Raw genomic sequence first — 26,821 nt, forward strand, 5'->3', positions numbered from 1 at the left:
CCCACAACCTCATGGTTCCTAGTCGGATTCATTAAGCATCGAGCCATGACGGGGGAACTCCGAAACTGCAGGTCTTTATTGAAAGGCCAGGAACACTATTCGACTTTGCTCTTATTTCCTGCATTTTATAATATGCAACAACCCACAACTACATTTATCTTTCTGAAAAAAACATCTAAGGTGGTTGATATAAAGTAATACAATCTCAGACTCTGCAACACTTTGGAGGTCCCAGAGCAGCTTCTGGGTACAAGTCAAACAAGCTCCAACACTTTGGACAAGGCAGGGAAGCCACTTAAAGCCCAGATCTTTGCGAGTTGTTTTTTCCCATCAGAAAGGGAGCAGTTCCAGGCCTTTGAACAAAGACAGGAAATGGTAATGGAAACTGCTGCAAGGGGGAGAGTGCCTTTTGATCGAAGTAGGACTCGCCCACTCGAAGTGCAACACCTAATCTCTCCCGCAGAAAGAAAACGCCCGAGGAAGACGTCTCTGCTGTCCTTGTTGGCACAGAACAGCAAACGCAGGAACTAAGCAAAAGGGGTCGGGAATGAGAAGCCGACTGGCGGCTGCACAGGAATGCGCCGTGCTGATCCTGCCGCTGGTGCGGTCATAGCGGGCCGGGCCAGAGAGCTCCGCAGGAACAGGACTCCGATCTCGCGCAGCTCCTTGCTATTGGGTCCAGGTTCGGCCGGGCAACCCATCAGCCCATCTTACCCTGCCCAGCCAACGCCGCCCTTTAAGGGACCTGCAGCCTCAAGGACACCGACCGGCCCCGCCCCTTCGCCGCCATCTTGTTATTTTCTCCAGGACCCCCGGCAGACCACGTGGCGCGTCGCTGCGGAAGTCAAGGCACCGCCCCAACTTCCGGCCGGACTGGTTCCAGCCGGCCGCGGCCCGCAGACGCCCGGCTGCCCCCTAGCGGCTGGCAGCCGAGACCCGGCCGTGCCCCGGCCCGTCCGGACCTCGCCATTTCCTTCCCGGCTGGCCGCACGTCCGCGCCCTGCAGTCAGTCCCCGGCCCGAGCGCCGCAGCGCACGCGCCACGGGCGGGGCACTCAGCGCACCCTCCCCTGGGCGTGGACGTTTACAGTGAGGTTCAACGAGTGTCACCTGCATCTTTACACGCAGTTTAAACAGTAAGCCCCGTAGAGAAGCGTGGAGGTACTCGGTGCTCGGTGTTTCAGGACTTCCTTACAGAAGCCCCCGCCTCGCCTTTAAGGTGTGGATTCTGACCTCAGTCCCTGGCCCCCAGCACTTGCCTGGCCCCGCAGGTTTCTGGGGTGGGGGTGGGAAACGACGATGTGCGAGTTGGGACGTAGCCAAGGACCACGGTTCCTGTTTTGCGGGCCATCCCTCGCCTTCCCAGCAGCTCCACGTTCCTTTCGCGTTGTCGTCCTTGAGCATTTGTCGTGACAAATGCCCCTGCATGTGCAGTATCTTATTTAACCTGCGCAACAGCCTCCGAGATGGGAGTTTTGTTTATTAAACAGAAAACTGAAGCCCAGAGTAGTTTGCTCCAGATGCAGAACCTGGGATGGAATCTGGGGCGTCTAAGTTCCCACTGTGCTTTCAGGTGGTCAGATGACCCTCTGATCAGCATCTGCAGCACCTGAGAGCTTCTTGGAAATGCACATACTTGGATCTATTCGGGCCCTGCTGGGTTGGAAACTGAGGGATTGGGAGACAATCTGTGATTAACTAGCACTGTGTGATTCTGAGGCACCCAAAAAACGCTTATCTCTTAGCCTTTTTAAAGGTAGGGAAAGGGCGGATGTGTTTTTGAGTCCAAACTCCATGCCAGGCACTAGGGTTAAGGCATTTTCATGAATATGTGATGTAATCCTAACAATGCCCTTTTACAGGTGAGGAAACTGTAGCTCAAACTTCCCGTTGAGTGTAATGCGTAAAATGACACGAGCTTATACTTGTTAGTTGCTTGTACCTTATATGCATAAAATATCCCTGGAAGGATATCAAGAAGTTGTTAATAGTGCTTTTTCATCCAAGGAAAGGAAGCAGGTTGCCAGGACTGAGTTGGGAAGTTGTTTTTTTTTTCTTAGTAGGTCTTTGTAAATTTTGAATTTCAGCCACATGGTCAATGAAAAATTTATAGTTGATGTAAGAAAAATTTTATTTTTGCCAACCTAAGGTTTATAACCCAGGGGACACTCTTTGAGAAACCTCTGAGGACTGTTCTACTTGTTAGAGGTGAAAGCACAGTTATACAAGTTGTTGAGACACATGCGCTGTTCATCAAGTGATGTATTATTGGCAGTTTGCAGAACCTAGACCTATGTATACAAAATGAGTCATGGGTCATCATGGCCTATTTCCAGGTTAAGAAGCATGGTTATCTCCTCAGGAGTTGTAACCCTTTATGAGATTAAGAAGGAATGTTGGCTCCTAAGGAGGGCTGTTTAACCAAGCACAACACACACTTCATTGTTGTTGGGGAGGGAGGCAGCCAAAATGGGGAGAGAAAAAAAACTTACCTTTAAATTTCCTTGTCTTGCTGTATGATATGAATTTTATCTCATCAGTAGGAATTTATATCTTATTCTCAATAGAATTAAATAGGTAAGAATTGTATTCAGAACGGTATGAAAGCAGAAACCAGAATTTGAAGTCAGGTTTGACTGACAGCAGATTCCATGTGTTCTATTGACTAACACATGACAGACTTTTAAACATAAACTACTTTGTAAGTTTGAGGTATTGTTATGTAATTAATCATGAAATACTTATTAGTTAGAAATTTTGTTTCTGTTTTAAACCTTTGAACAATGATCCTAATTCTAGTAACTACATAACACATTGTGTGGTGCATATTTCCGTACTAGTAATAACTATAAGAACCATAAAACAGACCATAAATGTAATGCCTACCTTCTGAGGAATATTAATGTATATTAATTGATAATTGTGGAGTTCCCATTGTGGCTCAGCAGGTTAAGAACCCAACATGGTATCCATGAAGAAATTTCCTTGTTCCCATCCTTATTCAGTGGGTTAAGGATCTTCATTGCCACAAGCAAGTGTAGATCTGAGATTCAGTGTGGATCTGGTGTTGCTGTGGCTGTAGCATAGGCCCCCTGCAGCCACAGCTCCAATTTGACCCCTAGCCTGGGAACTTGCATATGCTGCAGGTGTGGCTGGAACAATAAATAAAAACATAATTTCTTTTTAAAAGGATAATTGCAGAAAGATTTGTGCTCTTTCAGTGGAGATGGCAAAGTCCTGTTACTCCCAAGACTAATCATTGTGAAGAATTTTATTGGTGTATTTGTGTATCTGTTAGGTTCAATTTATAATTATGTATAAATAATGTTTTTGGTTTTATTTTTTTGCCTTTTCTAGGGCTGCTCCCACGGCATACGGAGGCTCCCAGGCTAGGGGTCTAATCAGAGCTGTAGCCGCTGGCCTACACCAGAGCCACAGCAACGCCAGATCTGAGCTGTGTCTGCGACCTACAGCACAGCTCACGGCAATGCCGGATCCTGAACCCACTGAGCAAGGCCAGGGATCAAACTCACAATCTCATGGTTCCTAGATGGGTTCATTAACTACTGAGCCACGATGAGAACTCCCAATAATTTTTTTTTTTTTACTTGAATCTATTTAAAATTTATGAAGAGCTTCTTGGGTTGGGGAGACTGAACATTTATTTTGCCACTCTTTATGGGCAAAGACAATTCAGGGCTATGTGGCTTTGGGCATGTTACTTACCCTTTCAATGCTTCAGTTTGCTCATCTGTTGAGAGAAATCTGAAAGTACTTGCCTTAGAGGCTTATGAGGATAAATTGAGTCAAGGTACGTACTGCACTTCCAACAGTTCTTGGCACAGAGGAATTGTAAAGATGTGTGACTATTTTAGACACATGTTCCTAGCAGCAGTATTTAGTTTCTGAATTTAGGAAATTGACGCTCTGTGGTGATCCTCTAAGAGCTACACTGTCTGGCTTCTGGGCTTGCACATTTGTCTTTTTTTCTTTTTTTGTCTTTTTGCCTTTTCTAGGGCCGCTCCTGTGGCATATGGAGGTTCCCAAGCTAGGGGTCGAATCGGAGCTGTAGCCACCGGCTTACACCACAGCCACAGCACACCAGATCTGAGTCGAGTCTGTGACCTACACCACAGCTCACAGCAACATGGATCCTTACCCCACTGAGCAAAGCCAGGGATCGAACCTGCAACCTCATGGTTCCTAGTCAGTTTTGTTAACCACTGAGCTGCGACAGGAACTCCCAGGGCCTGCATGTTTTTGCTGAGAGGAGGCCAAAGTTGCCCACAGGTCTGAGGCTGGGAGCTGCAGTGACATGCTGGAGTTGGCTGGTGGGAATGTGGTGCAGGCTCTTCCCAACTGCACTTTCAGAGACACCTTGTTGGCAGCTTGAAATTGGTCACAATGGGATTGTTTACACTTCAGGGTTAAATAGACACTACAAATCCAAGGCTTTTGCCCTGTAGAGCTGGTTGTTCATTAACATGTATCTGCGGGAGTTCCTGTTGTGGCTCAGCTGCTTATGAACCTCACTAGTATCCATGAGGATAGGGGTTGGATCCCTGGCCTGGCTCTGTGGGTTAAGGATATAGTGTTGCCATGAGCTGTGGTGTAGATGGCAGATGCCGCTCAGATCTCACATTGCTGTGGCTGTGGTGTAAGCCAGCAGCTGTAGCTCAGATTCGACCCCTAGCCTGGGAACTTCCATATGCAATGGGTTCAGCCCTAAAAAGCAACAGCAAAAACCATGTATCTGCAACCCCATGGCTTGTCCCCCAGAAGCCCTGCTGGGAGAAACCCAGATAAGGCACCTAGCTCCTCTCAGCTTGTCCAGTGTTACAATGTGTCTGGACTTAGGGGTCTCTTAGGGGCCTTGAGGCCAGTGTTTCACAGCTTGATTCTCCAATTCTCCAAACAGTTCTAGGAGGAAGGTATTTAATACCCCCTTAGAAAACAGTCTTAGAAGGTTAAGCAGCTTGTTAGTTTAATGCAGCTGGGAGTAGAAAAGCAGGTTTACGAGGGAGGTACTGGGAGGCACATTCCAGGTGTGAGTTACTGCATGATCAAAAACATGTCTGTGTGAGAGAGTCGGGTCCAGTTGGCAACTGCCTGTAGTGTGGCTGAAAAATGGGATGATGAAGGGGCGAGAGATGAGGTGGGAAAGAGCAGTGTTCCAAACTGGGGCGGATGCTTCTCAGCTGAGGCGCCAGGGTCCCCCTCAGCAGCCTGGAGGAAGGATGCCAGGAACCTCAGAGCTTGCCCAGAGCAGGGCAGGGTGAATGTGCCATTCAGTGGAACCTTTTGTCTTCCGGCATTTACCCCCTCTCCAGCATTCTTGTGGCTTTCTGTGACTTTTGGTATGCCTGCAGCAAGGGAAGCCTTTCAGTTGTCACGACCTTAAGTCTAGGAATTGTGTAAAGCTTCCGATTAGTCATCACTGATTTTCACCTTTTTCAAGATGATAAATGCAACAAATTATGTCTTACAGCAAATCTGAGAAGAAAATTGCACTGTAGGGCAACCTTTGCCCCCTAGGGAAGAAGGGCAAATGAAAAGTAAGTGGGAAGGGATTAAGGACAAAATTCCACTAAACTAACAGCAGAACTATGTGCTGCTACTTTGTGTATCTTTTACTCCACAGGGCAACCCTATTTTTTAAAAAAGCTTATGAAAAAATTAAAAATACAGAAGTAGAAAATAATGGAATGTACCCCTACGCTAATGCATGACCACCTTTAACACTTTTCAACTAATGGTCTGTTTTTTTTTTGTCTTTTTAGGGCCTCACCTGTGGCACATGGAAGTTCCCAGGCTAGGGGTCTAATTGGAGCTGTAGCTGCTGGCCTGCGCCACAGCCACAGCAAAGCCAGATCTGAGCCACGTCTGCTACCTACACCACAGCTCACAGCAACGCCGGATCCTTAACCCACTGAGCGAGGCCAGGGATGGAACCTGCGTCCTCATGTTATTAATCAGATTTGTTTCCGCTGAGCCCTACTAATGGTCAGACTTGTTTCATCTATACCCATACCTGCTCTCCCTGCCAGATATTTTTATTTCCCCCAACATTTTTTTTTCTTTTGGGTGCATCTGAGACTTGGAAGTTCTCAGGCCAGGGAGTGAACCTGTGCCATAGCAGTGGCCCAAGCCACTGTAGTGACAATGCCGGATTCTTAACCTGCTGCACCACAGGAGAAATACCCCAACACTTTTCCTTTAGAAAAAAATTTCTAAAGAAACTTTTTTTTTATAAATTTTGAGGCTACTGAAAAATTATACTAGTATTGTAAACATCCATATCCCCTAAATTCATCAATTGGGTTTTTCTCCAGCTTTAGTGAGATATACTTGACACATAGCATAGGGTAAGTTTAAGGTGTACAAGATGTTGATTTGATGGTCAAGTTGGTTATGCTTTAACTATTTGAAATAGGAATGGACAAGGGAAATGTCTAATTTCTAAGAACCTTCCTTCAGAGCAGCTGACCTTCTGTCAGACCAGGTACCTCTCCTCCTGCAGCATGTAAGCTGAAGATTATCTGTGAAATAAGGTCTGGAATGTAGCCCCTGCAAGTGATTGGGGACCTTGGAAAGGAGTCATCCCCCATCTCTGAGAGTGAGTTTGGGGGAAGTGAGAGCAATTTGCTGGCAAGAGATCTAAGTCACATGCTTCTTTCTCTGTTTTTTTTTTTTTTTTTTGTCTTTTATCTTTTTAGGGCCACACCCACAGCATATGGAGATCTCCAGGCTAGGGGTCAAATTGGAGCTGCAGCTGCCGGCCTTTGCCACAGCCACAGCAATGCTGGATCCGAGCCACGTCTCCCGACCTACACCACAGCTCACAGCAATGACAGATCCTTAACTCACTGAGCGAGGCCAGGGATCCAACCTGAACCCGAGTCCTCAAGGATACTAGTTGGGTTGTGAACCACTGAGCCATGAAGGGAACGCCCTAAGTCACATGCTTCTTATAATCCTATTATCTCTCAATCTTTGCTCTTTTCATGCTTTCCCTCCCTTGAAACCCCTTCTCTTTTCTTTTCTCCAATCAGTCTCTGTTAGATTTCTCCTTTCCTTCCTTCCTTCCTCCCTTCTTTCCTTCCTTCCTTCCTTTCTCTCCCTTTCCTCCCTTCCCTTCTCCTCCTCTTCTGCACCTGGGGCATATGGAAGTTCCCTGGCTAGGGCTCAGAAGTCAAATCAGAGATACAGCTGCAGGCCAAAACCACAGCAATACCAAGCTGCATCTGGGACCTACACCACAGCTCACAGCAATGCTGGATCCTTAACCCACTGAACAAGTCAAAACCCACATCCTCATCGATACTAGTTAGGCTCATTACCACTGAGCCACAATGGGAACTCTTCTGTTGGATTTCCAGTGTTGCCTTCAGCAATATACTCCTTTCGGTAGTGAGTTGTGGGATTCCAGTGCCCAGGCTTCTGGCCTTCATCCAGGTAGCCATGCTTCTTTCTTGTCTTTGTGTGCTGGCGGTCTCACCCCAAGCGAGCTGATTCACTCGATTCTAGCTTTGAACTCTGGACTCAGAGCTTCCTTTGCCTTCTGGGATTTCCCCTTAGATATCTCAAAACCCTCTCAGGAGTTCCCGTCGTGGTGCAGTGATTAACAAATCTGACTAAGAACTATGAGGTTGCGGGTTCAATCCCTGGCCTTGCTCAGTGGGTTAAGGATCCGGTGTTGCCGTGAGCTGTGGTGTAGGTTGCAGACGTGGCCTCGATCCCGCCTTGCTGTGGCTCTGGCATAGGCCGGTGGCTACAGCTCCGATTGGACCCCTAGCCTGGGAACCTCCATATGCCGAGGGAGCGGCCCTAGAAAAGGCAAAAGGACAAAAACAAACAAAAAACACAAAAAACAAAAACCAAAAAAAAAAAAAAAAAAAAACCTCTCAAAGTCAGCATGTCTAAAAGTGAACTTGTGGAGTTCCCACGTGGCTCAGAGGAAATGAAACTGACTAGTATCCATGAGGCTGCAGTTTCGATCCCTGGCCTCGATCAGTGGGTTAGGATCTGGCGTGGCTGTGGCTGTGGTGTAGGCCAGTAGCCATAGCTCCGATTGAACCCCTAGCATGGGCGTGGCCCTAAAAGACAAAAATAAATAAATGATAAATAAAAGTGCTCATGACTTTCTTTCTCTGCTACCCAGCCACTATTTGAGAGCCCTTGCCCCCTTCGATTTTCTTTCTATCTGTCGGCTTGTCCGAGCCAGACACTGGGGAGCCATCTCTGGCACCTCCCTTTCCTGCGCACCCCCTAGCCACTGAGTTCTGGTACTTTCCCCATCTCTCAGTCGTTTCCGTCTCCAGGTCCCTATCCTGACCCAAGACAAATCCTTCCTCTTAGACTCCAGTGGTAGTTCTTTAACTGGTCTCCTGCACCTGGGAGGACCTGCCCCCCTTCAGTCCCCCCACTTCAGCTGAACCCCCAGCAGAGAAGACCTCAGTCACCCTGTTAAAATGCAAATCTGACCTTGTTAAATGCAAATCCAATCTAGTTACCCAGCCCTCTCCCCTCCTGGGTTTAAAAACCCATCAGTGGGCTCCTGCTGCTCTGTGGATCTAGATCCAAAGCCCCACCAAGAACTAGGCTTACAAGGCTGCCTGCCTTTTGCTCCTCCCTCCAGGGTGGGCAGCTCCCATCCTGCTCCCCTGCTCTTTGGGCTCCAGCCATGTGGCCTTGCAGTCGTCCCACTTTCCAGGAGCCACTGACAGGCCCTCCCTTCTGCCTGAGCATTGACTTCCCACCCCTCACCTTCCTGGGACACCTCCATCTCTTCGTCATCCCTTTATCAGGGATGCTTTCCCCCCCACCCCCCCAATGGGCAGTTCTCCCCTTGTGCACTCACAGCACTTACTATGGTGTGCTATTTTATTGCTGTGATTCTCTGTCCATTTCCTTACCTAGACCTAAGGTCCATAGATAGGGACTCTGTCTTTCTTCACTGGTCTTTGTATCTTAACTATGGTGGCAGGCCCATAGCAGCCATCGAATAAATATTTGTTGAATGAATGAATAAATCACTAGTAAGAAACAGTGCTGAGTTCTGAAGATCAACGTTAATAACCAATTACCTAGCACCGTTATTGCCACCTAGTGGAGACTGATGTTATGATACCGCTGGGCCCATTCTCAGTCGATTGCCCTTTATAGACATCTGTTGTACTCCTGGCCCAGAAGGGAATCAATACATGAATAATAGATTCTTGGTGCGGTATTATAGCAGGCACTTCTCAACATTGCCTACTTGATGTCTGAGCAAAGGGCATGTAAGCTGCCTTCCCCAGAGTCACGAGCTAAGGGGGAGACTTGTAATTCAGCACCAGGTTAGAGAGCCTAGCCCCACTACTTCTGTGTTTTCTGCCATTTGTTACATGGAATGTACCCATAAGAAAACTAGAATCATTGTAGTGGTTGCAGAGGGCCTGAACAAAACTCGCTTTAATGGAAGAAAATATATTTTGTAGCTAGAGAAGGTACTATGGGGCTCTTGGAATTTCATCAACACATGAGAATTCCCAGACGAGTGCTCACTGGTTATGCCGCAACCGAAGACCGGTGAATGTTCTCATTTGAAGGCCCCAGGACAATTCTATATGCAGTATTGCTGGATGGCTCACAGATCTCAGCATATTTTTCCTAGGCTTTTTGATTTTCTGGCCCAGGAAGTGCTGGTCTTCAAATCTCTGCAAGGTTTTAGGTCATTTATGAAGTAATTCCTTTTTTTTTTTGGCTACACCTAAGGCATGCAGAAGTTCCAGGGCCAAGAATTGAACCCACATCACAGCAGCAACCTGCTACTGCAGTGACAATGCCAGATCCTTAAACTGCTGAGCCACAAGAGAACTTGAGTAAATTTTTTAACAGTCTTCATATAGCACATTTGAGATCTCTGGTAAACAGTAATTACATTCATCACCAGCCACTTCCAGTGTTTTTTGGAAACAAAGTTTTATTCATACAATGTATGAAACAGTTGTTCTTTGCTTTATGTTCCTGACAAGTTTATGCAAATAAATGGGGAGGGGTAAATCTGATAATTTGATAATTTTCTATTGAATAAATTAAAAGAGCCAAAGTATTAACTTTTTAAAATTAATTAATTTTTTTGGTGTGGCACCCACGGCATGCAAAAGTTCCCAGGCCAGGGATTGAACCACATCACAGCAGTGACAATGCCAGATATTTAACCTGCTGAGCCACCACGAAAGTCCCAGAGTGTTCATTTTTACCATCAAGTTGTGTGGAGGAGTAAGAAATATGTTGTTTAAATGACATCTGTGGTGAATTATGTTATAGGGAAATGGTTTTAAACTTGAACTTGCTTCCGAATCACCTATGCTTGTTAAAGTGTAAATCACTAGGGTCCTGCCCCCGCAGCTTCTGTTTCAGGAGGGCCTGAGAATTTGCCTCTTTTTTTTTTTTTTCTTTTTCTTTTCTTTATTTTATTTTTTTCCAGCTGCACCATGGCATATGAAAATTCCTGGGCCAGGAATCAAACCTGTGCTACAGCAGTGACCCCAGCCTCTGCAGCGATCCAAGCCACTACAGTGACTATGATGGATCTTTAACCTTCTGTGCCCCAAGGGAACTCCGAGAATTTGCATTTCTAACCAGCTCTCAGGTGAAGTTGATGTGACTAGTCCAGAGACCACACTTGGAAAACTACCAAAGCAGTGAAATATACCCTAATTTACTGCAGTCTGTTCCCTGCTTTCTGTCTTTTTCTGGACAAGTCAAGATTCCCCAAACTTCACTGTTACTCTCCCCACTTAGGAGGAAAGCAGTACAGAGGGAATTCCTTTTCAGCTTCAGTCTCTATGGCTCCTGTCTCTTCCAGCTAGTCTGGCAGAGGTCAGTGACCCTGGGCCTGGCTCCCCTGACACGCTGGAGGATTTCATTAATCAACATCTTCGGTGGCCAGGTGAGAGGTCTTAGGCTGCTGGCCGCTTTAGGTCCTGTGGTCTTACAGTGTTGGCTCACATGGCCTTTTTGGAAATGTCTGTGCCTGGCCTGCGTCGTTGTGTGCATCTGACACCCTTGGTGGAGGCTGCTGTCATTTCTTTTTTTTTTTTTTTTTTGCTATTTCTTGGGCTGCTCCTGCGGCATATGGAGGTTCCCAGGCTAGGGGTCGAATTGGAGCTGTAGCTGCCAGCCTACGCCAGAGCCACAGCAACGCGGGATCTGAGCCGCATCTGCAACCTACACCACAGCTCGCAGCAACGCCGGATTGTTAACCCACTGAGCAAGGCCAGGGACCGAACCCGCAACCTCATGGTTCCTAGTCGGATTCGTTAACCACTGCGCCACGACTGGAACTCCTGCTGTCATTTCTTGCTGGGTATGTGCACCTGTCTCTTCCTGGTCCAGCCTCCTCATAGAAGCCAGAGCCCTCCTGACACACAGGTTAGGTGATGTGCAGTATAAATATTTCACAATATTTATTCTCATGGAATAAAACTCCTTCTTTAGCAAGGTGCCTGAGTTTTTTGTTTCTGGCCCCTGCTTACCTCTCCATCCTCTTCTCTCCAGTGCGGTTTTTTGATTTTTGACATCCTGAACTTTCTGCCTGGAGTGTCCTTGTGTCACTTCTTTGCCTAATTCCTTTTCATCTTTTTTAGCATAAGGATAAGTCTTTATGTAACTGTGTAATTCTGGCATGTATAAGTTTATGGAATGTTTGGACAAACGTGGGAATGAATAAATGAATAAATAAGTATAAAGAAAATGGATTTCTAAAAATTGTGGTAAAATACATGTAACACAAAATTTACCATCTTAACTATTTTTTAGTGTAGAGTTCAGTGACATTAAGTACATTCACATTTTTCTATAACCATCACCACCATCCATCTCCAGAATGTTTTTTTCTTGTGGAAACTGAAACTTAGTACCCATTAAATGCTAACTCTTCATTTCCCCCTCCCCCTAAACCCTGGCAGCTACCATTCTACTTTGTTTCTACAAGTTTGACTACTCCAGATTCTTCATATGAGTGGAATTATACAGTATTTGCCCTTTTGTGACAGGCTTGTTTCACTTAGCATAATGTCCTCAAATTTCACCCATTCACATTGTTGAGTATGTCAGAATTTCCTTGCTATTTAAGGTCGAATGATATTCCGTTGCACGTATAGACCATTATTTTGTTTATGCTTTCATGTATTGTTTGTACAAAGATGTAATTTGTAGCATTGTTTGAAATAGTGAAAGGTTGTAAGCCATCTAAAAGTCATGTGAGCATTTCTGCTGGGCACAGTGGGTTAAGAAACCATCAGTAGCAGCTTGGATCACTGCAGAGGCACAAGTTCAATGCCCGGCCTGGTGCAGTGAGTTAAAGGATCTGGCGTTGCTGCAGCTGTGGTGGAGGTCACAGCTGTGGCTTGGATTCAATCTCTGGCCCAGGAACTTCCATAGACTGCAGGTGTGGCCATAAAAGTAAGTAAATAAAAATAAATAAATATCCATGTGTAGGGGATTAGTGATGTAAAATAACCTTACAGTAGAAAACTGTGTAGCAGTGATAAAGAATGGGGCTTCCCATCGTGGCTCAGTGGAAAGAAATCTGACTCATATCCATGAGGATGCAGGTTCCATTCCTGGCCTTGCCTTGCTTAGTGTGTTAAAGGATCCATTGTTGTGGTGAGCTGTGGTGTAGGTCGCAGACACGGCTTGGATCTGGCGTTGCTGTGGCATAGGCTGGCACCTGCACCTCCGTAGCCTGGGAACTTCCATATGCCTCGGGTGTGGCCCTAAAAAGGCCAAAAAAAAAAAAAAAGAATTGAGGCCACTCCCATCTATAATAAAACAGTCACTGCAATAAAATGTTAAGGTAATAAAAACTGTAGACTGTTTTACTTTTGGTATGTGACCAAAACAAAACCAAACAAATCAGGGTATGTGTACAGATATACTGCTTCTCATAGTTGCCAAGGCTGCCTCTGGGAGAGGAAATTTTTTTTTTATTAAAGTATGATTGATTTATGATGTGCCAATTTCCGTTGTAAAGCAAAGGGATGCAGTTGTACATACATATGCATATATAGATAATATATATATACACACACTTTTTTCCTCATATTCCATCATGTTCTATCCCAAGAGATCTATTGTTCCCTATCCTACACAGTAAGACATCATTGCTTATCCATTCTAAATGTAGTAGTTTTCATCTACTAACCCCAAACTCCTTGTCCATCCCACTCGCCCTTGGCAACCACAAGTCTCTTCTCTATGTCTGAGTGTTTCTGTTTTGTAGACAGGTTCATTTGTGCCATATTTTAGATTCCACATCTAAGTGATATCATATGGTATTTCTGACTTTCTGACTTCACTTAGTAGGAGAATCTCTAGTTGTATCCACATTGTTGCAAATGGTATTTTGTTCTTTTTTATGGCTGAGTAGTTTAGTATTCCGTTGTATATATGTACCATATCTTCTTAATTCATTCATCTGCCGATAGGCATTTAGGTGTTTCCATGTCTTGGCTATTGGGAATAGTGCTGCTGTGAACATGTGGGTGCATGTATCTTTTTAAATTATAGTTTTGCCTGGATATATGCGCAGGAGTGGGATTGCTGGATCATATGGTAGTTCTATATTTAGTTTTCTGAGGACCCTCCGTACTGTTTTCCGTAGTAGTTGTACCAATTTACATTCCCACCAACAGTGAGGGATGGTACCCTTTTCTCCACACTCTCTCCAGCATTTGTTATTTGTAGACTTATTAATAATGATGGCCACTCTGATTGGTATGAGGTGGTACCTCGTAGTTTTGATTTGCATTTCTCTACTAATTAGTGATGCTGAGCATCTTTTCATGTGCTTGTTGGCCATCTGTGTATCTTCTTTGGAGAAATGTCTATTTAAGTCCTCTGCCCATTTTTCTTCCTTTTTTTTTTTTTTTTTTTTTTTTTTTTAGGGCTGCACCCTCAGCACATGGAATCTCCCAGGCTAGGGGTCGAATTGGAGTCTACGCTGCAGCCACAGCAATGCTGGATCCTTAACCCACTGAGCAAGGCCAGGGATTGAACCTGCATACTCATGGATACTAGTCAGGTTCATAATAGCTGAGCCACAGCGGAAACTCCTTCCGTCCATTTTTCAATTGAGTTGTTTGTTTTTGTTGTTGAGTCGTATGAGCTGTTTGTTTACTAGGGAGGGAAATTGATGATGTACTTTTCATGCTTCTCTATATCTTTTGTGTTTTGTATCAGGCGTTATATTTTATTAAGTAAAAATGTTGAAAAGAAAGCAAAAAACCTGTCCAGAAGGAGAAGTGATTAGTTCCCTGTAGATCTCACGCAAGAGAGGGATGCTTAATTCTTTACAAAAAATTATTAAACTAATTCAGTGAGAAAGACTCGAATCAAATTAAACTTGGTTGGTTAATTCTCTTGACTCTCAGTGAAGATTAACCTTGGATCTGCTTCTTTGACCACTCCAGGGACTTTTATTTATTTATTTATTTATTTATTTATTTATTTTTCTTGGTATAATTCCTTTTTTATTTTATTTTTTTAAATTTCCATTTCTTTATATCTTTTTCCATCTTATAGAAATATGTGCTTAGTTCTTCGATTTGTCCATCTTTCTCTTTTTTTTTTTCCCACTGTACAGCAAGGGGGTCAGGTTATCCTTACATGTATACATTACAATTACATTTTTTCCCCCACCCTTTCTTCTGTTGCAACATGAGTATCTAGACGTAGTTCTCAATGCTATTCAGCAGGGACTTTTTTTATAATGGAATCTTATCAATGGTATATTGATTAACTCTGTGATACTTAGCAATTGACCTGAAAAAGATCCATCGGAATGAATTTTGTTTATTTGTTTTAGGGCCACACCTGTGGCATATGGACGTTCCCAGGTCAAATCAGAGCTGCCGCTGCCGGCCTTCACCACAGACACAGTAACGCAGAATCTGAGCTGTGTTTGTAACCTGCACCACAGCTCATGGCAATGCCTGATCCTTAACACACTGAGCGAGGCCAGGGATCAAATCCACATCCTTGTGGACACTAATTGGGTTCTTAACCTGCTGAGCTACAACAGGAACTCCTAAATGAATTTAAGAACAGAGCCTTGACTTTCTACACTATTCCTCTCAGTGGCTAAGTGCAGGCTTCTGAATGATGGTCCTTTTAAAGCAGCCTAAAGTAGGAAGGAAAACTCCCCTGAGATGAATTTGATAGGCTCATCTGAATAGATGCTTTGGTCTTGATGTATCCGGATCAGGGGTAATGTACAGGCCTTCCCAGAGAGTGTGGGTTTTGTTGATTACCGGAAGTATCTGCGGTAATCGCCATCACCTGTATCATGGTCTCATCAGTGCCTGAACAATGCAGGCCCATCTGCCAGCTTTTCAGCTGGGTTTCACATCATGAAAAGCTGGGAGATTGTCAGGTCCTGCCTCTCTTTCCAATAACTAAAATCATGCTGCCCATTAGCTGTGGACATTGATTATCAGTGACAAATAATTTTTCTGTTTCAAATATTCCAATTTAATAAAAATGGAAAATGTTTTTGGTTTCTGAAAAACTGCTTGGAAGTTGTGCTTTATGATCACTGAATCTGTGATTGTGATGACGCACTATCATCAATGATGGCTAACACTTCTATGGCTCCCTCGACCTCTCCTTTACTCCTCACTGTTTTTTTTTTTTTTTTTTTTTTTTTTTTTAAGGACTGCACCTATGGCAAACGGACATTCCTGGGCTAGGGGTCGAATTGAGCTGCAGCTGCAGGCTACAGTAACAATGGATCTGAGCTGCATCTTCAACCTACATCACAGCTCATGGCAACACCAGATCCTTAACCCACTAAGTGAGGCTAGGGATTGAACCTGCATCCTCATGAATAGTAGCAGGATTTGTTTCCAATGTGCCACAATGGGAACTCCAAGGATATCTGTTCTTTTAATGGTTACCCTAGATACTCCAATGTACATAGTAAACAATATTGAGTTAATCAATTTCTTATCTTCCTTCAGATACAGAGATCTTAGAATGCTTTAGATTGGTATCTTCAGATTGGAATACTTATGCATATACATTCCACAAAGTATATGGGAATTGTTTTAAGGGAATCAATTTTCGGATCCTCTATTTTCATTTGTACTCTTTTCTAAAAATTGATCTTCCTGGAGTTCCCATCGTGGCTCATTGGTTAACAAACTCAGCTAGGATCCATGAGGATGTGGGTTCCATCCCTGGCCTTGCTCAGTTGGTTAAGGATCTGGTGTTGCTGTGAGCTGTGGTGTAGGTTGCAGATGCGACTTGGATCTAAAAAGAAAAAAAAATTGATTTTCCTTTTGTGAACTTTTTTTTTTTTTTTTTTGGTCTTTTTCTAGGGCTGTACCCACGGCACATGGAGGTTCTCAGGCTAGGGGTCTAATCGGAGCTACAGCTGCCGGCCTATGCCACAGCCACAGCAACTCGGGATCCAAGCCGAGTCTGCGACCTACACCACAGCTCACGGCAACACGGGATCCTTAACCCACTGAGTGAGGCCAGGGATCAAACTCACAACCTCAAGTTTCCTAATCGGGTTCGTAACCACTGAGCCAAGACAGGAACTCCCTGTGAACTTTTTTGAGATGCAAGCAGAGGGGTTCCTTTCCCATGTCTTCTTTCATAGTCCCCATTTTCCTACTCCTTGCCCATCCTGAATCTAATTCTGGCACGTTGCCCTGGGTGTACAAACTAAGCTGTCAACAAAGGGTTGATTCAAAGGTACTGGTGTTCGGTTTGAGTTGGTGAATGACCTTAATGGTTGGGTAACAAAAGCATTTGTAAGTTAATAGGCTTTCATTCAAATAATTTTGATGCTAGGTCACATTGTTGAAAGAGTTTAGCTAAATTACTTTGTAATATTTTATTACCTTATATCCACTTTGGCCATTTTGTTTACTGCCTTATATCCATTTTGTTTGGCTTCGAGAGTGGCCCAAGAAATGGCAAAACAAAAACAAAAAAACGACAATAAAAAAACCCCAAAACGCTAATTTTAACAAAGTCACAAATGGCATATAATTCAGAAGTTAAGAATTGAATGACATTAACAGACATTCTTCAGGGAGTTCCCGTTGTGGCTTAGCCGTAAGGAAACAGACTAGCATCCATGAGGATGTGGGTTTGATCCCTGACCTTGCTCAGTGGGTTAAGGATCCTGTGTTACCATGAACTGTGGCTTAGGTCGCAGTCGTGGCTTGGATCCTGCATTGCTGTGGCTGTGGTGTATGTAGGTCAGCAGCTACAGCTCCTATTAGATCCCCTAGAACTTCCATATGACCTGGGTGTGGCCCTAAAAAGACAAAAAAAAAAAAAAAAAAGAAGAAAACCAGATATTCTTCTGTTTCCAAATACTTATTTGTATGAGCAAGGTTTCTCAGTATTTGCATCTAGCAGTAATTAATTAAATAATTAAACAAATCTTTGATTTGATTTTCTTTTGGCTGCACACATGGCACGGGAGTTCCCGAGCCAGGAACAGACCCATGTCTCAGCAGTGACCCAGGCTGCTGCAGTGATAGTACCGGATCCTTAACTTGTACTGATGTTTGACTAGCAATTTTTTTTTTTCCCTAAAAACTCCTATATATCCTGGCTCCTTCCTTGACCCTTTGAAACAGTCCCTCAGAGCTATCTGAGAGACTGTATCCCAAGCTTAAGTCCTTAGTAAGTCTGATAGATAAAACGTAATTCTCAACTTTTAGATTATGCAGTTTTTTTTTTTTTCAGTGAACATCGAGCATAATGTAACCACTCAAGTCGGGGATTAAGGATCTGTATGAGTCACTGGGAGCTTGTCATTGACAAGCAGGATAGGATCTTTGGCTGCCAGGACCAAGCTACTTCCTACTGATCTTTTGGCTGATAGATGCAGAAGCAGCTGTTCTTTTCACTAAGACACATGAACTTTGTGAAACTTGGTGTCACTTTGCAAACACAAAGAAAATGTCCATCACTGGCCCGAGTGAGATAGCAAAAGTGGAAGGAGTTATGAGCTGTGGAAATGAATCCTGGGTCCATCACTTTCCACGGGAAATACCCTGTGCAGCAGAAACTTGAGATTTCTCCTGTGCACAGTGGGGCTAATTGTGTAGAGCTACAATTTTTTACAAAGTTCTGATAAATCAGAAATTCTGTTCTACATATTGGTTTGAAACCAAGAGCCTGCTGGATCTGCTCCTAAAGCTTGTGGTGGATGGGGAGGAAAGTGGCTATAGATAAGCTTGGTTGGAACATGGTAGGTCTCTGGTCAGCCAGCAGCTTGATGGCTGCTGTGCAAGTGACACCCCAGCCCTGAATTGCTCCAGACACACAATTCAATAGGTTTGGCGGCCCTGATGGAAGGATATGTAAATCTGACTCAATTCACAGCCTCTCTTAACAGTTCAATTGAAATTGCATCTAATTTAAGCTCATTCATAACTGTCATTGATGTAAATGATGGCAAGTGTGGAGGAGCCCACCACAAGGCTTGATAATTACCTCAATGAAACCCAACTGGAGCAACATTACCGTTGCCATGACAACCAGGAGAGAAGCCTAGTTGCCCATGGTTACCTCTGTTACCAGATGTCAGGCGCCTGAGTCTTAGCTTTGAATGAGCCTCAGGAGCATAATGGGGAAAGGCGATAGGAGCTGCCTGAGTGGTTTAAAAGGAATCTCCCTGCACCCATGGAGATCTCTAATATCTCCCCCTTTTTTTCAGCCTTGATGTGTTCATGAAGAGACTATCTCATTACAGGACCATTGAGTTGTCCTCTTGGAGCGAGAGAATCCTAAAACGACCCCTCCTCTGAAAGGCCTTTCTTTTTTCTTTTAAAAATTCTTTGTTAAATTTTAAAAATATAAATATGAATATGTGGTTCAAGCCTCAAAAAAATGCAAAAGGTACACAATCTTTTGAAGCTTTCCTTCCTATCCTTGCCCTCCCTCTGCCCTTTCCTCTTGCCCCAAAGGTGGTATTATGTCTGTATAAGTCAATAAAAGAAATATTCTTTTTCTTTTTATGCAAAAGAATATATAATATACACAAAAGAGTAATACATCATACACACTGTTCTTTGCCTTGCTTTTTCCCTTCATGTATCTTGAAATCGTCTCACAGCAATCCATAAAGTGCTTCCTCAATCTTTTTAAAGCACAGAGTATTCCATTATATGGGTGTGCCAAGTATATTCATCAGCAGTGTCTGTTGATGGGCATTCAGGACTTTGCTAGCACAAAGAAAGTTGCAAAATGAGCCTAACATTAATACCATTTTGTATGTGTGAGTTATCTGTAGAATAATTTTTTTCTTTTTCTTTTTCTTTTTTTTCTTTTTTTTTGTCTTTTTAGGGCCACACCTGCAACATATAGAGGTTCCCAGGCTAGGGGTCGAATTGGAGTTGTAGCTGCCAGCCTACACCACAGCCACAGCAATACCAGATCCGAGCCGAATCTATGACCTATGCCACAGCTCACGGCAACGCCAGATCCTTAACTCACTGAGAGAAGCCAGGGATCAAACCTGTGTCCTCACAGATGCTAGTCAGATTTGTTTCTGCTGAGCCACGACTGGAACTCCTGTAGAATAATTTCTATATGTAGAATTGCTGGGTGCATGGATTTGTCATTTTAAAGTGCCATCCATATTTATTGTATTGATTTGCATTCTTCCCTATAAGGTATGTGAGACCATTTCCCAGAGCCTCACAGAGTGTTTTGTCAAATTTTTGGGGTTTTGCCAATCTGGTCCCTGAGAAATGGTATTTTAGTAGGGTTAAAAATCTGCATTTTTCTTGTATGTATTTAATTTTAGCGAGCTATCTAGTCATATGCTTTGCCTGTTTTTCTTTTGGGTTATTGGCCTCTTTCTTAGGGGGGCGCTCTTAATACATTAGGGAGATTAGCCCTTCGTGAAGCAAGTTTCAACATTTTTTTTTTTTCCCACTTGTCATTTACCTTCAACTTTGACAGTATAGCATAATGGATTAGAGCACCAGTTCTGGAGCCAGACTCTCTAGGTTCAAATTCCAGCTCTGCCAATAGAGTGTTTTGATTTCAGAAATTTGCTTTACTGTGCTTCGTTTGCCTCATCTATAAAATGGGGATTATAGTGCCAAACTCATATGGCTATTTCAAAGATTAAATGCTGAACATAAATATATATATATATATGTATGCACATATATATATTTTTTTCTTACTTTGGCTACACCCATAACATGCAGAATTTCCTAGGCCAGGGCTCGAACCTGTGCCACAGCAGCGGCCTAAGCCACAGCAGTGATAATGCCAGGTCCTTAATCTGCTGAGCCACCATGGAACTCCTAAATGCTTAATATATTTAAAGTGTTCATAACAATGTTCTCCATAGAACATAGAAAATTTGGTAAGTGAACATGTATTTGGTAACTGTTATTTTTGTCTCTCTCTCCTTTTTTCTTATGGCTGCACCTGTGGCATATGGTAGTTCCCAGAGGAAAAAATGGAGGTAGAGCAATTTGCTCAAGGTCAGAGTCAGAAATGAACCCAGCGATCAGACTTCAGACTTTAATAATATAAGAGCAAGGATAACATGTCCAGGTCATTGTTTTGGAAAGATCTGTGATCTCAAGTTTGGGAGAACTCTCAGGGCTGTTGATTAGAAGTTTGCAATATAGGGCATAGAAGTAGACAACAGCGCTGAACAACAGGGAGACGGATTAAAGATGGATGCTCATTCTCTGTCATTCTCCCATCAGCAGGTTGAGCCTATTTCCCTACTCTTTGAATCTATGCTAGCTTTGGAACTCATTTTGACCAGCTGAAAGCAATGGAAGTGACATTGTGTAACTTCTGAGGCTAGGCCTTAAGAGATTGGCAGCTTCTGCCTTCCTCTTTGGAAGGCTTTCTTTTGAAGCATCATTCAAAATGCTTCCTTTGGAATTGGACTTTAAAAAGTCTGACTACTTTGAGACCACCATGCTGTGAGGAAGCCCAAGCTAGCCATATGAAAAGAGCCACATGAAAAAGCACAGAAGAGTGAAGCCTTCTTGAAAATTCCTCTCCAGCTCAGCTTTAGCTGAATACTGCTGAGTGAATGACCCCAGTTGATGCCCTGTGGAACAGAAAAGCCACCAGCTGAGCCCTCTCTGAGTTCTTGACTAACAGAATTTTGAGCAAGCAAAATGGTTGTTTTAAGCCACTAAGTCATAGGGTAGTTGGTTATGCAGCAGTAGACAACCCAGACAAACGGCTAACATTTCTTGGCTATTCAGTGCATGTCAAGTATAGTGTTAGGTGATAGTGTTAAGATGTCAGTTATGCATGATTTGGGTGGCAGATTCAGTGTAATCCCAGCCACTTAGATTTTAATATTCATGATTAGCATTAGCTGTTTTCCTGGAAGTATTGTCTATTATCCTCTTAACTTTTTATTTGTAAATAATCACTGAATCAAAATTTTCTCTCTCTATATGTATATGCCAAGTAAAATATTAGCCAAAAAGAATCCAAAGGTGTATCCTAAATTAGCCGTATGTTACCTTTCAATAGAACTTAAAAAAAATTGTAGAGCTAGGCCTCCCCTCCTTAATCCTTGAGGTCATGCTGTTATTATCTTCATTTTACAGAAGGGGACACGCAGATGAGGGGAAGAATGGTCAGGGAAAGGAGAGGTGGAACTAAAGAAATTTCAGATACAGGCAGAAGGGAATCAGATAAGGCAACTGAGAGGGAACATCAGAGAAAAGACTGTGGAGAATCCAGGGGCTCTTGCCCTTGGTCTGGGCTTGCTCTGTAAGATCTGAAAGTGTGGAGTTCCCATTGTGGCGTAGTGGTTAACGAATCCGACTAGGAACCATGAAGTTGCGGGTTCGGTCCCGGCCCTTGCTCAGTGGGTTAACGATCCGGCGTTGCCGTGAGCTGTGGTGTAGGTCGCAGACGCGGCTCGGATCCCGTGTTGCTGTGGTTCTGGCGTAGGCTGGTGGCTACAGCTCCGATTCGACCCCTAGCCTGGGAATCTCCATATGCCGTGGGAGCGGCCCAAAGAAATAGCAAAAAGACAAAAAAAAAAAAAAGATCTGGAAGTGTGTTTCTTGCCTCCTTCCTTCAGAATCCCCAACCAGTGGACACGCAGGTTAACCCAGTTCCCAACCTCACATTAGAATTTCTAGGGAAAGCCTGGATTTGAGGTGAAGACTTATTTTTTTTAAGGTGAGAGGGAGAGGCTAGTTCTAATCTATCAAACTGATTAGCTCAAAATATTTCCCCCCTTGGATTTCAGTAGCCTAGAGAAATCCACTTCCTAATGAGGAATTTTAGTGGCTATAAATTGATATGCAGATCTATGCAAATAATATGCAACTCCTCCTGAGCCTCTGGAGACAGGTTTTTGTTTTCAACAGGATTACTTTAATGGGCCAATTTAATTGGGTAGAAAAAGCCCTTTGCAAATGGGATTTTCATATTAATAAGAGCTGCCATGGATTGAATATCTGGCACTTGATGTATCTATTCATAAGCCTCCAACACAGAACTGGGCAACCTCCAGAGAGCACCTTGCAGTTGGAACCTAGCTCTGCCTACCAAGCCAAGGAATATGAAAGCCATGGTCTTCAATAATGCTCTGCTTCTACAACTAGGCTCAGGCATTTCACCCAAAGAGCCAAGTTCAAATGCTAAAATATCAGCACCAAATTCTTTTCTTTTCTGGCCATACCTGTGGCATATGGAATTTCCCAGGCCAGGAATCTAATCCGAGCTGCAGCCTTGACCTATGCCACAGCTGCAACAATGCCAGATCCTTAACCCACTGTGTCAGGCTGGAGACCAAACCCGTGCCTCAGCAGCCCCCAGAACCAGTTTCTTAATTTCAACTTTAGGAAACTTAGTAATGATAAGCATTTTTATTATTATTGTCTTTTTAGGGCTGCATCTGTGGCACATGGAAGTTCCCAGACTAGGGGTCGAATCGGAACTGTGACTGTGCCAGCGTACACCACAGCAACTCAGGATCCAAGCCTTATCCATGACCTACACCATAGCTCATGGCAATGCCAAATCCTTAACCCACTGAGCAAGGTCAGGGATCGAACCTGAGTCCTCATGGATTGATAAGAGTTTTCTTTTTTTTTTTTGTCTTTTGTCTTTTGTCTTTTTGTTGTTGTTGTTGCTATTTCTTGGGCCGCTCCCGCGGCATATGGAGGTTCCCAGGCTAGGGGTTGAATCGGAGCTGTAGCCACCGGCCTACGCCAGAGCCACAGCAACGCGGGATCCGAGCCGCGTCTGCGACCTACACCACAGCTCACGGCAACGCCGGATCGTTAACCCACTGAGCAAGGGCAGGGACCGAACCCGCGACCTCATGGTTCCTAGTCGGATTCGTTAACCACTGCGCCACGACGGGAACTCCTTTTTTTTTTTTTTTTTTTTTTTTTTTCCAAGTGACTCTTAACCATCTTCTGTGTCCCAGTTTCCCCGTCTGTAGTCTGGAGACCTCTCACAGGCTGACATGAGGATTACCTGAGTTTATTAATGAAAAGCTCTTGATACCTTTGATTTTCACATTGCACCATCTTTAACCAATAAGGATCCTTTTAAGCTGGTTTTGTGGCCTTTTGAAATGACCCTATTATTCTTAGATGGCTTCCTTGCTTTTTGCACAGCTGTGCCAGACATTTCCTTCATCAGACCTGGAACCAGGCATGTTTGCACTGTCTCTGGTTACCTCTCTGAGGAATGGTTTTGGAGGCCACAATCTGAGTGGTACAATGTGCTGTATTACTGTTCAGTCTTTTTCATTGTTTCTAGGCATATCCAGTGGCAAAAAGAAAAAAAAAATTGTATTTCTGCTGATACTTAGAATTCAAATTTATCATTCCAAGGCTTTTATATAACCTTGTTAGATTTTATCCTTGTATCTGTTTTCCTTTACAATGAAAATTTTGGTTTCTAATCTCATTAACATAATTATAAAATTCACAGACCTATAGCTAGACTGATCAAAAGAGAGCGGGCTCAGATTACTAGAATCAGGAATGAAAGGGATAGCCAAGGGGATAGCCAGGTGGAGAAATAAGAGGAGTTTGGGGTTAACACATATACATTATTATATATAATACAGATGGATACACAACAGAGACCTACTGTATAGCACAGGGAGCTATATTCAATATTTTATAATAACATAATGAAAAAGAATATATATCTAGAATTCCTCTTCAAATTCTTTTTCATTATAAATTATAAAATACTGAGTGTATATATATATATACACACACATATATATAACTAATCACTTTGCTGTACACCTGAAACATTGTTTTACTTTTTTCCTTTTGTTTCTCTCTCTCTCTCTTTTTTTTTTTTTTTTTTGCCTTTTTTTTTTTTTTTTTGTCTTTTTGCCTTTTCTAGGGCCGCTCCTGCGGCATATGGAGGTTCCCAGGCTAGGGGTCGAATCGGAGCTGCAGCTGCCAGTCTACACCAGAACCACAACAGCGCAGGATCCGAGCCTTGTCTGCAACCTACACCACCGCTCGTGGCAACGCCGGATCCTTAACCCACTGAGCAAGGCCAGGGATCAAACCCGCAACCTCATGGTTCCTAGTCAGATTTGTTAACCCCTACGCCATGACGGGAACTCCATCTCTTTTTTTTTTGTTTTTTATTTGTGTTTCTTTTTCCCCCTGTATTCTTTTTTTTTCTCTGGAACATTATATATCAACTCTATTTTGATTAAAAATAAAAATTTAATAAAGGTTATATAAAAAAATCAATCAGTCCCATACATCATATTAGGATAAAGGATAAAAGCCACATGATTATATCAACAGATGAAGAATGGTAGACCAGGCAGGCAGAATTAGAGCTTTTATTCATGAGTGGGGCTTATCATTGGGCTGACACACACAACTAACTCCTTTATTCTTCCCTGGCATTTTGTTCCATCTCCTTAGCAGAGCTCCCTGATATTTTGCCCGGCAGTGAGCTTACACCTTTTTGCCTGTAATGAAAAGGTGTTGAGGTAGGAATATCTGCTGTCTCAGAGGTCTCTCTGGCTTTGCTGTCTGCTCTTCTTTTTCTTCTTTGAAGTCATCTCTGAAAATACTAAAGATCATGACTTCTTCCATTTTACTTTTTGGAACATCTTCATCTACTCTGTGTGAATCTTGCCGAAATCACTCATTTATTGGACGTTTCCAGTTCATTCTCTTTTCTTTTTTGTGCTTTTAATTGTAATGAGAAAGAAATTCACGGTTTTCGAAAACCAAAGTTTCACTGGAGAAATTTATTCTCTGAGATAATAAATGGTACTTAAGGGTTATAGCATTTTGGTTCTGGTAAGAAATCATGTTAGTTTTCCCCTGGAGAAGTAGTTTGTCAGGAATCCAAATGTAGCAGCTGTGATAATCAGAAAGGGTCCATTGTGATGGCTGGAGGAGAGTGAATTCTTACAGCTAAATCTGACTTCCCTGAATTTTACAAAAAGGAAACCTGCAGCTCAGAGAGAAGGTTCATGGAGTTCCCCTTTGTGGCTCAGAGGTTAACAAACCTGACTAGGATCCATGAAAATGTGGGTTCCATCCCCGGCCTCACTCAGTGGGTTAAGGATCCAGTGTTGCTGTGAGCTGTAGTATAGGTTGCAGACAAGTCTTGGATCCTGCATTGCTGTATCTGTGGTGTAGGCTGGCAGCTGTAGAACCTATTTGACCCCTGGCCTGGGAATTCCATATGCTGCAGGCACGGCCCTAAAAAGCAAAAAAAAAAAAAAAAAAAGAAGTTCAAGGTCATGCTGTGAGTTACTGACAGACCTTGGGGGAGCATCCATGATTCCCAGTCTTTGCTTTTTCTAGCTTACCGTATGATTATGGATTATGCATGGGAACCTGTTCTTATGTGCATTCGTGTGTTATATGGCATCTGTCATAGCAGTTGGGGCACAATAGGTATTAGACTCACGGGCTCTGTGGTAGAGCATATCGGGCTTGATCTCCAGCTATGAAACCTCATGCAAGTTGAGGAGAATTTCTCCATATTAGTGCCTTCCTGTGCAAATGAAGACAATAAGAGTACTCATTATATAGATTTGTTATGTGAAGTGCTTTTTATAGTATTTTGCACAAGCAGTTGCTCTACATGTGTTAGACTTACTGGATCTGGAAAGGACCTCAGGAGCCATCTAGTTCAGTCTCCTAGTCAGGGCTTCAGTCTATCTACAATGTCTCCATCAAGAGATCGATTGGTCTCTTCTTGAACCCCTAAAGTCATGGGAACACTCAGTACCATCAGAGGCAGCCCATTTAATTTAGATGGTTTTAAAGTTTGTTTCTTCCACTTAAAACTTTATTTTATTTATTTAGGTCTTTTTTGGGCTTCACCTGCGGTATATGGAAATTCCTCAGCTAGGAATCAAATCAGAGCTGCAGCTGGAGGCCTGTGCCACAGCAACACTGGATCTGAGCCACATCTGTGAACTGCACCGCAGCTTGTGGCAATGCTGGATCCTTAAACCACTGATTGAGGCCAGGGATCAAACCTGCATCCTCATGGACACTATGTCAGGTTCTTAACACACTAAGCCACAGTGAGAACTCTTGTTTGTTTGTTTTTTCTGGCTGCACCAGTGTCATATGGAAGTTCCCCAGTCAGGGATTAAATCTCAGCCACAGCTGTGATCTGTGCTGCAGCTGTGGCAATGCTGGATCATTAACCCATAGTGCCACAGCAGGAACTCCTGTTCTAGTGTTTTTAGAGTTAATAAGTTAGAGATAAGAAAAAGGAGATATTGGTTTAATCATCATTTACATAATGCATTTTAAGAGCTTACATAAATT

General features: G+C 43.4%; 1 protein-coding gene across 1 annotated transcript in view; it reads left to right on the plus strand.

The window, feature by feature from the left end:
* The first annotated feature begins 411 nt into the window (after positions 1-411).
* LOC146401790 (uncharacterized) overlaps positions 412-26,821 on the plus strand; it is a 58,954-nt gene continuing 32,544 nt past the window's right edge. The window contains exon 1 of the mRNA XM_084969373.1: positions 412-1,218. Within this exon, the coding sequence (XP_084825499.1) occupies positions 577-1,092 (516 nt within the window). The 5' untranslated portion in view covers positions 412-576 and the 3' untranslated portion in view covers positions 1,093-1,218. The remainder of the gene's footprint in view (positions 1,219-26,821) is intronic.

Source organism: Sus scrofa, chromosome 7, assembly GCF_054392235.1.
Source record: "Sus scrofa isolate SSC_HxYL_T2T_F1_AM1 chromosome 7, Sscrofa_HxYL_maternal_Yorkshire_Landrace_v2.0, whole genome shotgun sequence".
Classification (NCBI taxonomy): Eukaryota; Metazoa; Chordata; class Mammalia; order Artiodactyla; family Suidae; genus Sus; species Sus scrofa.